The sequence below is a fragment of the Trypanosoma cruzi genome, genomic scaffold, assembly GCF_000209065.1.
Source record: "Trypanosoma cruzi strain CL Brener 1047053517111 genomic scaffold, whole genome shotgun sequence".
NCBI lineage: Eukaryota > Euglenozoa > Kinetoplastea > Trypanosomatida > Trypanosomatidae > Trypanosoma > Trypanosoma cruzi.
Genome location: NW_001849515.1, coordinates 206,490 through 221,363, shown reverse-complemented (window position 1 = coordinate 221,363; position 14,874 = coordinate 206,490). Strand labels below are relative to the sequence as shown.

The following is a 14,874-nucleotide window of genomic DNA, read 5'->3' as shown; positions in this document are numbered from 1 at the left end:
TCACAAAAAGCCGCACATCCTCTACGCATACGACAGTGACCTCCTGCGTGCCTTGCAGCGATCCGAGGCGTACATTGCGCATCTTGAGAGGTACTGTCATGAGCACCTTCCCTGTTTTTCTCCATCGGCGTTCTTTGCGTCTCACTATCTGCATGGAAACCCATGTAGCGAGACGTGGAGTTCCGCTCTTGCTGGTACTGCACTCGACGGCGACACCGCGTCGTACGTCCCTCTTAGCCCGTACATCCACACCATTATTTGATGCGCCATCACAATGACGCGGCTTGCACGGAAAGACATGATCGGACTGAGTAAGTAAGTAGGTATGAATGACGGAAAAGAAGAAGCTGGTGGGCGTAGATGCTCTAGGGGCGGAGGGATTGGTTGAATCACAGGTGTCTCTCTGTGTGTATGTATGTATGTATGTATGTAAAAGAGAGTGAATAGGGAGAGGGAAAGCATTTCCATGCATGTGCGGTTCTATTTTCTCTTTTTCACATTTATTTTTATTTGTTTTTTTTTCTCTGTTCTCTCCCCTCTCCCCCCTCTTTTTTAGGGATTTTCAGTTTATTCGTTTTTTTTTTTTTTTTTTTTTTTTTTTGCAGCACGTGCGATTGAAATGCTTTCTGCTTTGCCTCTTTTTGTCTGTGTATGTGTGCATGCGTGTGTGCCGTCGATTTATATATATATATTTTTTTAAACAAATGAATTGAGCGTGAACTTTGCCCTCCCGCCCCCCTTACAAACACGTGCGTGTGTGTGTACATACGCTTATGCATGTAAATGGCAATAGGCACGGATACCTACATCCACCTACACTTATTGCTGTGCATGCACGTGTCATTATTGGCGATTCTCCATTCCTTTTGGTGTTGTTGTCATCATTCACTACAGTCATGCAATTTATTTTATTTTTATTTGTTTTTTTTTCTCTGTTCTCCCCCCTCTTTTTTAGGGATTTTCAGTTTATTCGGTTTTTTTTTTTTTTTTTTTGCAGCACGTGCGATTGAAATGCTTTCTGCTTTGCCTCTTTTTGTCTGTGTATGTGTGTATGTGTGCATGCGTGTGTGCCGTCGATTTATATATATATTTTTTTAAACAAATGAATTGAGCGTGAACTTTGCCCTCCCGCCCCCCTTACAAACACGTGCGTGTGTGTGTACATACGCTTATGCATGTAAATGGCAATAGGCACGGATACCTACATCCACCTACACTTATTGCTGTGCATGCACGTGTCATTATTGGCGATTCTCCATTCCTTTTGGTGTTGTTGTCATCATTCACTACAGTCATGCAATTTATTTTATTTTCATTTGTTTTTTATTTTTATTTTTATTTTTTATTTTTACTGTGCGTGTTTCTCAGAGGGAGGAAGTGAGGGACATCCACACCCGTCCGTCTTTCTTTCTTTCTTTCTTTCTTTAGGGGAAGAAATAAATAATTATTAAATAAAAAATTGAGCGTTTAAAAAGTCGAAAATAAAAGAAAAGAGAAGAAAAAGAAATTATTATATAATTTCTTTTTGTTCGGCTGCCACACCCGCCACCGCAAGACTCATTTTTTTCTTTTTGTTTTCTTTTCCTTCCCCCCCCCCCTCCCCCCCTTCTTCCTTCCATTCCCTCACTCGCAATTCCACGGGAGGCACGCAAATAAATTGGCGGCGGAGTGAAGGAAGGCGGGATGAAAATTAAAAAGAAGGAGCTCCGCAGGCGGGAGGCGCAGTTGCCCATAAATTACCCCCACCCGGAGGTGGCGGACGCGTCCGTCAGCGTTGAGGCCGCCATCTTCAACGCGGAGGAGACTCGTGTGGAGGCCATCTGCAGGCGGCTGGCGCACAACGAGGTGGCCGTGCGTGACGCGGTTTTGGCCGAACTGCCGCGGTACATTCGCAGCGTGACGCAGCGGCTGGTGGGACTGGAGGCGTGCGTGGATTTGGCCGCACTGCGTCGCTTCATCGTCATGCAGAGCGGCGGTAAAGGCGGCAGGTGCGGCACAAGCGGTGGGGGTGCGGGCGGGGAGAAGCGGGTGGTGATTAATGTGCTACGGGAGCTGGAGGCGTACCGTAACCGCGAGGAGAATGCACGACGAGAGCAAAGACGTCAGGCGGCAATTCGGCGTCTGCAGCAGGAGCGGCAACAGGCAGCGCGTGGTGGTGATAACAATAACAGGGAAGATAACAACAACAACAAAAACAATAATAATAATAATAACACGGGTGATAAGAATTACATGGCGGCGGAGAAGGAGGGGGAAGAGGAGCTTAAAATGCGGGATGCAGAGCGCAAGAGCCTGCGGCAGATATACGGGGAATGGATTTCTGTGTGGTGCGAGATGGAGCTGGTGCTTCTGAAGCTCTCCCGTGGTTTGTTCTTTTGTCTCTGGCACTCTGACAAGCCGCTCGTGCAGCTTGAGTGTGCGCAGCGCATCGCTCGTCTCATTCACGTTCCTCACACGAACAGTGGTAAAATCCTTTTGTTCAGTTGTCTCATTCGTGTGCTTATGCGAGAGTGGCGTTCAATGGACCGCCACCGCGCCGACAAGTTCCTCGCGTTAGTGCGGAAGATGATATATGAGCTGGCGTGCCTGCTGGAGTCCCTGGAAGCGGAGGCGCGGTTGCAGCAGCAGAGAGGAGATGATAACGAGGCCGGCACCAACGGTGGGGTTGACCGCTCCGCACCGGCAGGAGGGACGGTGGCGTCACGTGGTGCCTCGCCGCTTGCTGGAAGGAAGAGGGAGCGGAATGAAGACGAGGGCGGCCCATTCCACGGCGACGCCGATGTATTGACACACGACCCCCTCTGCCGTGCCCTCGACGAGGCGTGTTACGTGTTTCAGGGGCAGCTTTTGCCGGAGCCCACCGCCGTAGGTCTCTCCATGCATGTCTGTGACGTCCTTTTTGACGAGCTCTGCCGTGCGGCACTCTCAACTGCACTTTTTGTGGCCCTCAGCGATCGCATCGCGCTCCACGCAATGAGTCGAGGGAATTGCGTGGAGAAGCGTGTGCTGGATTACTTCATCTCTCCCATGGCGGGGGGCATGCTGTCCAGCCGTCGACGCGAACAGCATCAGCAGAAGGACGGCCAGTTAACGTCTGTAGGGGCATTAAACAAACGGAAGCGATGCCGCAAAGAGGAAAAAAGTGGCAGCTGCAGCGGCCATGAAGAGAGTGCGGCTCATGCCGCAGCGGATGCGGAAACACGTGCTATTCTCCTTCAGCTAGCGGACTGCTGCAAGAATTACTCCGTGGCGCGGCGAACCGTGCACTCGGTGCGTGTTATGTTCACGGAAGGCGAGATGGCGTTGCGGCAGGCAGCCAACCCCGATGGGTACGAGGAGTTGACACGCGGGGAGCTGCGACGCCGCATTGAGCGGGAAGTTGCAGAAGTGGGGGAAACACGGCACGCCGTTGTGGAGGAGCGCCGCAATTTGCGTCGGTTGCGGCAACAGGAGAAGAAGCAGCTGCTGCTGCGTCTCAAGAAGAAAAAGAAGGAGAAGAAGGGAAGTATCGTTGCTGCTGCTGCTGCCGATAATGACGACGACGACGAGGACGAGGCGGAGGCGGAGGCGGTGAAGCAAAAACTGGAAAAAATGAAGAAAAAAACGAGAAGGCCGCAGCCACGCGACACCAAAAGGAAGAAACATTACACCCTGACGAAGGAGGACCTCTACGGCGATGAGTAACGGGGGAACCCACCAGCGGTCCACTCCTCCTCCTTCTTTTCCTTTCCGTACAACACGTGGGCGGTTTAACTCCTTTTCTTCTTTCGTTTTTTTTTTTTTTTTTTGTTCTCTTTCCCCCCTCTGTAGGTGAAACGGGCAGACGGTGGTAGCGGCAATGACGCATGTTTACTCTTTTTTTGTACCCCGTCCCCACTCGTCCCTCTCTCTCTCTCTCTAAATATAAATATATATAAGTATTTTTGATTGCGGATGCCATTGAGGCGGAGCGGAGGGAATTTAATGAAAATATTTTTTTTTTTGTGGTTACATGTGTATTATTTATTATTTATTTATTATTATTATTTTTTTTTTTTGGCCACTGGTCTTCTCTTTCTTTAGAAGGTGTAATATTATTATCTGCCACAACTACAACAACTACAACAACTACAACAACTACAACAACTACAACAACTACAACAACTACAACAGAAAAAACAAATAAATAATAATAAAAAAAAAAAAAAACAAACAACAGCAACAAAATCAACACCAGCGATAAAAAAAGGGGAGAAAAAACCAAAAAACAAAAACCAAAAAAAAACAAACAAACAAAGATATACACATAAGCGACAAGAATCGATTTAATATTTTGCTTGAAGTTGCTAAATAGGCACAGTACGAAGGAAGGGAGGAATAAGTTGATTTAGTATTTTGGAATGCTTAAAATGAAGGCAAGAGAAATATGTGTAGAAGAAAATAAAGGTCACCAACTGACCAATAACTCAAGGAACCGGAAAGGGGTGTGTGCACTAGCAAAATCTATGCGAGGGAAAGGGAGATTCTTGCCCTGCAATGCCAGCTACGGTCCTCGATGCCCCGTGTATGTGTTGCTTTTTGCCGTGGTGGTGTTTATTGTCCTGTCAAGTGTGATCCCTGTGGGACACGCCATGCCGTTTCGACTCCGTGGCGGCAGGATCAGCAAGCCCATCACCGTGGGCCGGGCCGTGGACAGTGTGCTGCTGGACGGTGTGGTGATCACGGGCGGGGTGCCAGTGGTGTTTGACATGGAGGCGATGGTTCCCGGCCCTCTGCGCATCGACCTGAAGGATTGCGTGTGCCAGGAGGGTTCGCAGATTTACGTGCTGGGTTACCGCAGCGCACCAGTGAGTGGCCACAGTCTTGTGATGAACGTGAGCGGCCTGAATGGGGAGTTCTGTTCACTGGTGTTTGCGCACAAGCTGCCAGAGCAAACAAATGTGACGATTTGTGACTCGACGATTGCGGTGACGGGACCTGTGAAATATACCCCGATTCGCGGAATGAGCGATGCCCCCGCCTCGCCGCTTGTGCTGTACGCGACATTGCTATTACATTCAAAGCTGTATGTGATCAACACAATTTTGAGGACGTCCACAGATGGTGGGGCAGCGATATACGTTGCGGGTGGCGTGCAGCTGAAGTCGAGCATGATCGTGTTTGACGGCATGTCGCTGGAGGCATTGCATGGCTCGCGTACCTACGCGATGTACGTGCCGCCTTTGTCAGGTCTCAGTTTGGAGGATAACTCTGTGTTTTCCGTGACGAATGCGTCAGTCAAGAGCAGCGGCGGCGGATTTGCATTCGGGAATCGCCTTACCGTTTCTCTCTCCGTGCTACGTTTTGTGAATGTTGTCGGGCGTATGGAGGCTCCTGTGGTGACTGCCAGCGGCGGGAAGATTGGGGATGGCGGTTGGCTGGAGCTGTACCGTGTGTGGGCTCTGAATGACAGGTCTTCTGCGGCGTTGCTTTCGTCGGTGACGGTGAGCAGCGGTGGAGTTGTGTCGGTTGCTCGCTGCGCCGTGACCGGAAAAACGCTTGTTGCCGGCCCAGTGATGACAAATGGTGGTGTTGTGTCCGTGCAATGCAACCGTGCCGATGGCAAGTTGCTTAGAAGTGCCGTTGAGTACCGTTCCGCCGGCCTGCCCTCCGTGAACGTGGTGCCGTGTGACGGCTGTGACAAGACACAGAACTGCTTCGGTGCGCTGACGACATCTTTCTCGGAGTGCTCTTGCCGATGCGCTCGCGGTGGCGCTGGTGCTGCGTGCTTGCCGCCTGGCGTTCCTATTGCGAAGGCTGGCGGTGCGCAGGGTTGCGTGAGGGGCGTTGCGTTGACGGAGTCCGTGACGATCGGCGGGGAGCAGGCAACGCTGTGTCTTGAGGCTGTTGTTTTCAGCGGGCCGATCACTGTGACGGTGGACCTGCGCTCGATGGATGTGTTTGCTGACGCGCTGAAAGTGACGCTGCGCCACTGCCTGCTCGAGGGCGGCGCGCAGCTGCGGATCAAAGGGGTTGAAGAAGACACGGCGCGACTGATGCCTGGCGTTCTTGTGAACATGGAGAATGTGACGTCGCTGGAGGGCACGATTTTGCTGCAGCACAGACTGCCGGCTAATTCAAAGGTACTCCTGGCAGACTCAACGCTGCGCGCGACGGTCAACGGCTCGCAGTACGTGCCGACGACCTCTGGCGACAAGGAATCCCGGTACGGCCCCGTGCTTGTCCTGGACGGCGTCCGGCTTCTGTCGTCGCAGCTTGTCGTAACGCGGTCGACGTTCATTTGTAGCGGGGACTCGTGCGCTGCGATCCTTGTGGAGCGTGACCTTTTGCTGGACAAGAAAAGTTCGTTCTACATGGACAACTGCGCTGTGAACGCCCACCACCATGTGATGGGATTCATTGCATCCAAACTGACCGTGGGTGGCGGCTCCGTCTTTGCCATCCAGAACAATTCGTGGCGGGTGAGGACGATCGAGCGGCTCGGCGATGCGTGGCTGTGTGAAAGTATCACAATAACAGGGGGAAGCGTTCTGCAGATTGCCGGGAACAAGTTTGGTCCGAGCGAATCCGTAATTCGCATGCAGTCTTTGACCGTAAACAAGGGGAGCTGGTTGGTGCAACGGGACAACGACTTTCGAGTCAAGAGTGTTTTTCTTTTGGATCAAGTGGAGTTTGAAACCGGAAGCACCTGGTCGGTGCTTCGAAACAACTTTTTGCCTGTCCCGGGCGCGTACAGTGGCGCATCCATGTGGAATTACTTTTCCTTCTCTACTCCACCAGAGACGATGAAGCCGACGGTGTACGTTTCGTGCAACAATCTGAATGGAATGCCTCTGGAGGATTACGGTCGTATCGCCATGAGAATGAACCTGACGCCGTACGGTTGTGGTGAGTGCACGTGGATTGCTGAAGGCTTTGCTGCGAAGGCGATAAAGAGCACTGGAAATAAATGTGGATACAAATGCGCTGCTGACAGCTACGGTTTTTCTTGCCTGCCGGCGGAGATCCCGATGAAACTTGGGCCACGACCACCGCTTCCTGTGGCTCCTGCAGAGATACCGTGCGTGCGTGGTGGCACTGTGAATGAGTTGGCGGCTCCCACGCCCGGTGTTTCTGGACTGTGCTTTGTGGGTCTGCATTTCACTTCTCCGCTCGTCATCGACATGAGTGATTTTAGGCCGGCAACGCGGACGATCAACATCACACTGCTGCAGTGCAGGCTGTCGGGCTTGCGACTAACAGGGAACAGCGAATACGCCGTACACATGAGTATGACTGATTCCACGGTGGACGAGGGCAGTGTTGTTTTTGACGGTGTGTTTGCTCTGGGGTCTCGGATACGTGTGGTGGACAGTGTTGTGGATACAGCGGGTCCCTTGGGCATAATTTTTGAGGCAGACTTTGGTGTGAATGCATCGATTCTGCTGCATCGTACCGCCGTTATTGCGACAAATGAGGCCATTGCTATAACGGATGGCTTTATATTGAATGCGAGTGAGGTTGTCGTGCAGGGATGCCGGCTGGAGGCGGCAGTTCCGCAGTTTCATGAGAGTTCCGCGATTGCATTCAAAACCGTTCAAATTGTTTCTGGGGGACGCTTTCGCGTCATAGACTCGCATATGATTGCCGGAAGAGGGGTTGCCTTAACCTACCCATGCAAATTGACGTCGTCGGCTCTCCTAGAGGTGACGCGGAACACCATGACGGGCCCAGAGGGTTCTTCTAAAACTGCGCTGCTTTATCACGGCGAAAGTCTCACTATTTCCGGTGGGGCGGAGCTGCGTGTGGAGCAGAACAGAGTGAGGGATGCCTTGCTCTACTACGTATACCGACGCAATACTGAGGCACTTGATCTTGTGGATGACGGCAGCGTTGCCGTTTTCTCCCACAACGTCTTGGAGGGTTCCGCGGAGGCAGTGATGGGGGTCAAGGCGAAAGTGCATTCACCGGCAAGATTGCTGGCGGGCTGTAACAAGAAGAACAGTGCGGAGGTGAAGTACGAAGATGCATTCAATAAAGCGTCTGTGATTGGTTGCGGGGCCTGCAAGGGCGGTGACACGGCATGCCGCGTGCCTGAGGCGAAGTTGGTCAGTGTTGCCGCGGTGCCTCGGACACAGAGGGATGTGGACGTGAACAGGAGCTGCGTGGTGGACCAGACGCTGAAAAACATCTCAATTGAGATGTGGAAGACGCACCACTGCTACACCAACGTCACATTTAGTGGCGTGGGCGCTGCGCTGAAGTTTTCTCTCATGCGAATGCCGCTGCACCTCCCCATCAACATCACTTTTTCTGGGTGCACGTTTCTTGACGGGGCTGCGGTGCATTTTGTAGGTGGCCGCGACGCGGTGGAGTCTGCTGGCGTGCTGATTCGCATGAAGAGGGTGGTGATGCAGTCGTCCGGCGTGTCATTTTCGAACGCCTTTCCACGTGGCACAGATATTGTCATCAATGAGATTGACGCCGAGCAGATTTCCCTTTTCTTTACACCCAACCGGTACTCCAACAGGTTTGCTGTTGTTGCATTGAAGGATTTCCTGCTCGCCGGCTCCTCTTCACTGCTGCTGAGTAACGTCGAGATTCGCCGACCACGAAGGGTAGTGGGCTTTACTCCCAGTGGGTCCTGCTTGGCCGTGGAGGAATCGTTGACGCTGCTGGGTGGAAGCGCGCTTTACGTGCAGCACTGTACCCTTGCAGGGGCAAAGGCCATTTTGGACATGAATGGCAAGACGAGGGTGGCCAATCGCTCCGTGCTAGCGTTACTCAATAACGTGGTACTTTCAGGAGAGAGCATTCTTGACAGCAAAACCATCACAGTGGAGGAATTCAGCGTCTTTCGCATGGTGGGGAACCGCGGTGCGGTGAGGTTTGGCGTCTACCTGTACGGTGAATGGATCGTGCGCCAGTCGAGCTGGGTGGAGTTGCGTGAAAACGATGTTCCGACAGCTGATATGCTTCGTACCTCAGCCTTATACGCCGTGGATATTGACAACAGCAGCGCGCTGACGCTGACAGGCTGCAAGATGCGTGCCATGGGCCTGAAAAAATCTATGGTGAAGGAACAGAACAACAGCCACAAGTTTGTTGCGGGATGCTTGATGATTGGAGAGGAAATGGACTCAACCGTCAAGGACATGCGTGAAGCTTATATCACCGGGGTGACGACGGCAGTAAAATGCGGGGAGTGCGACAAAATTGGTAGTTGCTTTGCTCCGCTGACAATTTCGATCAGTGGCTGCAAGTGCCAGTGCGCTGCTGAAGGGCACGGCGATGTGTGCGCCCCTTCGCCTCTTGCGCTCTCGCTGCCCGTTTCGTTGTTACCGGCCACACCTGCCCAAGGCAGGTGCATCAGCGACATGGTGTACCCCGAGGTGACGCAGACGGTGGGTGGCGGGCTTTCGTGGCTGTGCTACCGCAACGTGACCTTCAGCGGGACCTTCATGCGGTTCACGGTGGCCGTTGGAGCAATGGTCGGCGACGCTGTGAGCGTCATATTTGACGGGTGCAAGTGGGAGCGGGGAGCCGCGCTTGTCCTTGAGGGTGCCGCAAATGTAAGGGTAGGGTCGCTGAGCATTGTGGTTACCCGCAACAGCTTTGAGGATGCCGTGCTGAGTCCTGCCGGTGCGTTCCCACCGCGCACGAACATCACCATAAGCGGGAACCACTTCAACGTGACGAGGGCCATTCCTGTGCCCGGTGTGGCGTTCCACTACCCGTCTTGCGTTGTGACGAGGGACTTGGTGCTCAGCGGCCATTCTGCTCTTATTCTCACGGACAACAACTTCTACACCGGTGGATCAGATTCTGTCGTTGTGTACGTCGCGAAGGGCGGCATGGCTGTGCAGTCGTACTCTGCTTTTGCGATGACGGACAACTCGTTCCACGTTTCTGGTGGTGGTCGCGCAGCTTTTCGTGTGTCCAGTGACGACAGTATTACGGCGGTGCGGGTGCATGACAACTCGGTGTTCAGCGTGGAGCGGAGCTTTGTCTCCGGCGTTTTGGAGGCATTTGTGCATCTGGACACCCTTGAGGTAAAGAGCAAGTCTACCTTGTTGCTGGAACGCAACGTTGGTCTTGTGGTGATCTCTGTCTTCCACGTTGAAGATGCGATGGAGCTGATGGATTCTTGGGTATTTATCAGCAAGAATGCCGCATACGACAACGCGAGTGTTGTGGGCCGCTTTGGATCTGTCAAGACAGAGAGGTCTCTTCTGGTGGTGTCTGGTAACAGTGTCTTGCCTGTCACGGGAGGTGCCGAAGCTGCCGCCGTGGCGTTCAAGCCAAACGGCCGCTTTGAGGGGAGTAATACCTCAACCCTTATCCTTGCTTGCAACAAGCCGGCAGGCTCGGCGGAAAAATTGCGCGATAAGGTTTCCAATGCTTTTGCTGTAAAGGAGGAGAGGTGCAGCGACCAATGCATCCTCGCGTCATCGTGCTTCCCTGCGTACACGACGACGGTCTCGAGTGATGGCTGCGCCTGCAGGTGCGCGGAGGGCGGACACGGCGACCACTGCCTGCCCGTCTATGTTCCTAGGAGCCATGACGATGATCCGTGTGTGCGGAACATGAATGTGACGTGGGATGTGGTTGCAGGGCATCGGCAGTCGGTGGTGTGCTACGTTGGTGTGACCTTTGCGGCGGACTTCGTGGTGGAAATGGAGTCGATGACAGGGAGCGTGCGCAACGTGACGCTGGCGAACTGCACTTTTTTGGGTGGAGCGAGCCTGTACGTTGTTGGGTGGCTGTCCGACCCGACTGCTGGCGAGCGCGCCGATGTGTTGATCAGCGGGCTTGAGTCGCGCTCCGGCGGCGGCGTGTTGGTGGCGAACCGATTTCCGCCGGGCTCGCGCGTCACTGTGGTGGACTCGGTGCTGATCGCAGAGAAGCGTGTTGCGTACCGCGGCGACTACGGCCTTGGCGACGCGTCCGCGTGCCTCGTGGTGCACAACGTGAATCTGACGGGGAGTGTGCTGACCATCGCGCGCACGCACGTGGCGGCTGTGTTCCGCGACGCTGTTGGCGTGTTGGTGGTTGGCGGCGTGGCGCTGTCGTCGCGCGGTGCGCTGTACGTGGACGGGCTGTCGGTGCAGACGGCGCTGGGGCTGTGCGTGTCGGTGGAGGGCGGTATTGCGGCCAGTGGCGGCTCCGTCGTGGCGTTTGTTGACAGCGACTTCCTGCTGTGCAAGCACGCGGTGTCTGTGCGTGGGGCTGTGAGCGTGTCGGGCTCCGCTGTGGCGCTTGTGCGGAGCGACTTTGCGTCGACGGAGGACTACGCGGTGGCGTTTTATTCGACGGTGAGCCTGGCTGGCGGGTCGATGCTGCTTGCGAAGGGCAACGTGCACGACGGCGTCTCGAGGGAGATGCTCCACGCCGCTGGCGCCGTGACCGCTGTTGGGAGCACGCTGAGCTTTGTGCGCAACCGAGCGCTGCTGCCGCGGATGCTGTCGCTGAGCCTGTCGCTTGCGGCTGGGGCGCATTTGAGGGTGGCGTGCAACGACGCTGGTGGACGTGTTCTGTCGACGGCGGAGGAGTACGCAGCGGCTGGTTTTGGCGACGCTGGGAGCATCGGCGTTGTTGGGTGCGACGCCTGCGACAGGGACACGCACTGCTACGCGCCCGGGACGGCGTCGGCGAGCATGAAGGACGGTGTGTGCGTGTGCGTGTGCGGCAGCGGCGGGTACGGCGAGGCGTGCGTGCCTGTGGGAGCTCCCGCGTTGCCAGCCTCTGCCGGGTTTATCGCGTCTGCGTTCGAGATTGAGAATACGGTGGTGCAGTCCACTTTTGTTGTGCCTGCCGGCGTGAGCGAGGTGACGCTGCGCCACGTTGTGCTGGACGGCGTGAGTCCTGTGCTCTACGTGCCGTGGATGGCGCGGGACGGCGTGCGGATCTTTGTGCAGAACGTGTCGCTGCGCAATGGCGCCGTGCTGTACGTGATGGGCGGAGGAGGCGCTTCTCGCGCATGGCCGTCGTCGGAGCTGCAGCTGGAGCTTTCGATCTGCAGTGTGGAGGCGTTCAACGGCGTGATTGTGCTGACCGGCACCTTCCCCGCGAAGTCTATGTTGACCATGACCGAATCCCTGCTTATCACCACTGAGTCGACGCCGCTTGAGTACCTTCTGGGCTCTCAGGCCGCGGTGTACACTCCGGCGCTGGTACTCTCCGGCCTACAGCTTGTAAATTCCACCCTATTGATGCATGGTGTTGGCTTTCTGGCGGTCAAAAGTGGTGGACGGACGGTGATTGTGGATGGGGCCGCGCTTCGGCTGGATAGCAGCGGCGTTTCACTGGAGACCGCCTCTTTTGGCGGCGACTATGCTTTTTACGTGGGTGGGCGGACCGTGCTGTCGGAGGGCGCCGTGCTGCGCGTGTCGGAGAGTGGTGTTTACGCGGGCTGCGGTTTGCTGTTTTATAAAGGCCTCTCGTTGAACGCATCCGCCGTCGTTATCAACGACAACACCGGTGCGCTGACCGATGACGCGCTGCTGGTGCTGCGGGGCTCTGCTTCGTTTGCGTCCGGGTCGTGGCTGTCAGTGCGCGGGAACGAGATTGGCGGCAGACAAAGGCTTCTGTCTTTACCGTCACGGCCGTCAGAAATGGCCTTTTTAAAGAGCACGTTTGCGCTGTACGGAAACATTGGCGGTGGTTCTCATGTGATGAACGGCACCGTTGCGGTGGAGGGCCCCGGTGGGGATTTCGTTGTTGGTTGCGTAAGGCACAATGGGCAGACACTGAATGCTGCAGAGTATGAGTCCGTTGGCATCTCGGGATATACACGCACCGTGGCGTGCGGCGCATGTGACGCCCGTGTGAACTGCTTTGCTGCTGCGACGAGGGCGATGTCGGGGTCGTGCGTCTGCCGCTGTGCTGAGGGCGGGTACGGGCGCGACTGCCTGCCGGTGTACCTACCGCACGTGGACGGGTGCAACCGCACCGTGACATGCCCGGCGCTGGATGTGTCAATACTACCGGGCCGCGGCCTGACATTGGAAGACATTCGCTTGAGTGGCGCCACGCCGAAGAAGCTGACGGTGGCGTTGCCTCCACCGTTCCGATGGGAACGCGACGCTGATCTCCGCCCATACTTGACATTTGCGCTCGCGTCGTTCATGCAGCCGAACGGCTACAGTGGGCCATGGGGAGAGAAGCTGCGCAACGCGACATGGGAGCGCAACAGGACGAACCCGCGGGGTGTACTGGAGGTCACTGTACCCAAAGACGGCAAATACTTTATTGGGATGGACGAAAAGATTCTTCTTGCGTACACTCCACATGCGCTGCACGGCGGATGCACCGGTGTGCTGGAAGGGGCGTTCACCATCAATTCCAACACGCCGGTGGGACTGTCGCGGGCACTCTTGGTGTTGAACGGTGTTGGTGCCAGCACAGCCGTTGCTGCTATCGCCGCTGGCGGCTGGCTGGGTCCCATCGTGGAGATGCAGGCGCTCGGCGTGTTCGCGAAGATGTCATGTGCACCCGCTTGGGAGCGTGCGAGCACGGCTTTGCTGCCGTACTTTCTGTCGGTGTTCGCTGCCCTTGACCCGCTGTGGATGGTGGTGGGCAACGCGCTGCTCGCCGCTGTGTTCGGGTGCGTGCACTACGGTGTGACGGCGGCCTTCCAGCGGTGGCGCGGCGTGGACGCTGCGAGTGCGTGGGCGGCGATGCGCTTCCCGAGTCTGACGTACCTTGTGGCGTACGTGATGCACCCTGGCATTTGTGTGTTTTCCGCCTTTTTGTTGACGATGTCCGACGCACAGGTGCAACACTACGTGCTCGGTGTCGTTGGCGTGCTCTACGGTGTGGCGTTCCCTGCTGGCGTGTGCTACTTTGTGTCGTGCCGCTGTGACGCGGAGTTCAAGGAATACGAGGAGTTTTCGAATAAGCCGTTCCCACTGCGCTGGTTGTACCCCGTCGGGTATTGGTACCCCGCGGCGCAGCAGCGGATGTACGGCAGCATCTTTTCGCACGTAAGAGACGGAAAAGCGTATATGTGCGTGTTCCAGCTGTCGGTGTTGTGCGTGGTGGGCCTGATTGCCGCTGTGCGCCCGCCCGTGGGAGGCTGCCACGTCCAGTACTTCTGCATGGCGGCTGTGCTTTTTACGGGTGCGGGCGTGGTTGCATACACGAACATGATGCGCTCGGTTTTTTTGACAGTGATGCATACGGCAGGCTTTGTGTTACTCGGCGCGCTGTGTATTGTCAACGCGGCAAACCATCTTGCGCCCAGCGACGACGGGGTGAGGGGGCACGCGGCGATCTTGCTGCTGTTGCTGTGCGTGGTGCTTGCAATCACCGTGTACAGTATTGTTTTGTGGTACGTGGAGAGCCGAAACCGGCGAGCACTGCGCGAGCAGCGCAAAAGTCCAGACTACTGTTTGCCCGACGGCAAAGACGAGGAGCAGGAGGAAGAGAAGCGCATCGAGTCCCATCCAGTTTCTCCGGAGAAGCCGACAGTGTGAGTGGAGACGCCGCTTTCCGGGCATGCCTTGAGCCGTCACCGCGCCGTGCCTACCCCACCAGAAAGCGGAGGGCAGGGGTGGATTTGGCGCGAAAAAAGAATAAAGGGCTTAAATCGGACATACGGGCGGCACGCAGTCAAGATGTCCATCGTAACCGTAACTGCCCGACAAAGGTCATTATAATAAAAGCAGTAATGTACAAGAGCGAGGAAATGAGTGTGTGGGGCTGAGTGATTAAGGGAAAAAGCATGGTAAAGTGCATTTAAAGGGGTTAAAGACAACTTTCTGGCCAATAATGTACGGGAGTGAAGGAATGGGTGTGTGGGGCTGAGTGATTTTTTTCTGTATTTTTGTTTTTTTGGTGACGGTCTTGAGAAGCTTGGGGTGATGCAATGAAAAGGATTTTGCATGTATTTACACTGCGCCAGTGATGGCTATG

At 55.3% G+C, this 14,874-nt stretch overlaps 2 protein-coding genes across 2 annotated transcripts, besides 24 other annotated features; both read left to right on the top strand.

The window, feature by feature from the left end:
• Positions 1 to 5,178: a sequence feature (heterozygous, Esmeraldo-like haplotype).
• Positions 405 to 432: a microsatellite.
• Positions 575 to 601: a microsatellite.
• Positions 677 to 701: a sequence feature (AT_rich).
• Positions 903 to 993: a sequence feature (T-rich).
• Positions 1,035 to 1,070: a microsatellite.
• Positions 1,077 to 1,099: a sequence feature (AT_rich).
• Positions 1,305 to 1,351: a microsatellite.
• Positions 1,402 to 1,426: a microsatellite.
• Positions 1,435 to 1,461: a sequence feature (AT_rich).
• Positions 1,562 to 1,625: a sequence feature (CT-rich).
• On the top strand, positions 1,684 to 3,684 carry Tc00.1047053507083.10 (hypothetical protein, conserved; the record flags this gene model as incomplete). Its single annotated transcript, XM_811232.1, has 1 exon — positions 1,684 to 3,684. The coding sequence occupies one exon, from the start codon at positions 1,684 to 1,686 to the stop codon at positions 3,682 to 3,684; it is 2,001 nt and encodes a 666-aa protein (XP_816325.1).
• Positions 2,177 to 2,213: a microsatellite.
• Positions 3,758 to 3,797: a sequence feature (T-rich).
• Positions 3,971 to 4,036: a microsatellite.
• Positions 4,086 to 4,278: a microsatellite.
• Tc00.1047053507083.20 (dispersed gene family protein 1 (DGF-1), putative) lies at positions 4,380 to 14,435 on the top strand (the record flags this gene model as incomplete). Its single annotated transcript, XM_811233.1, has 1 exon — positions 4,380 to 14,435. One exon carries the CDS (start codon positions 4,380 to 4,382, stop codon positions 14,433 to 14,435), a length of 10,056 nt encoding a protein of 3,351 aa, XP_816326.1.
• Positions 5,179 to 5,315: a sequence feature (areas merged during assembly that could not be assigned to a particular haplotype. This can correspond to areas where the two haplotypes were merged or to regions with more than two copies in the genome that were merged during assembly.).
• Positions 5,316 to 11,927: a sequence feature (heterozygous, Esmeraldo-like haplotype).
• Positions 11,928 to 12,785: a sequence feature (areas merged during assembly that could not be assigned to a particular haplotype. This can correspond to areas where the two haplotypes were merged or to regions with more than two copies in the genome that were merged during assembly.).
• Positions 12,786 to 13,876: a sequence feature (heterozygous, Esmeraldo-like haplotype).
• Positions 13,877 to 14,066: a sequence feature (areas merged during assembly that could not be assigned to a particular haplotype. This can correspond to areas where the two haplotypes were merged or to regions with more than two copies in the genome that were merged during assembly.).
• Positions 14,067 to 14,071: a sequence feature (areas not merged during assembly with more than two copies in the genome that could not be assigned to a particular haplotype).
• Positions 14,072 to 14,332: a sequence feature (areas merged during assembly that could not be assigned to a particular haplotype. This can correspond to areas where the two haplotypes were merged or to regions with more than two copies in the genome that were merged during assembly.).
• Positions 14,333 to 14,410: a sequence feature (haploid, non-Esmeraldo-like haplotype).
• Positions 14,411 to 14,874: part of a sequence feature (heterozygous, Esmeraldo-like haplotype) that runs on past the window's edge.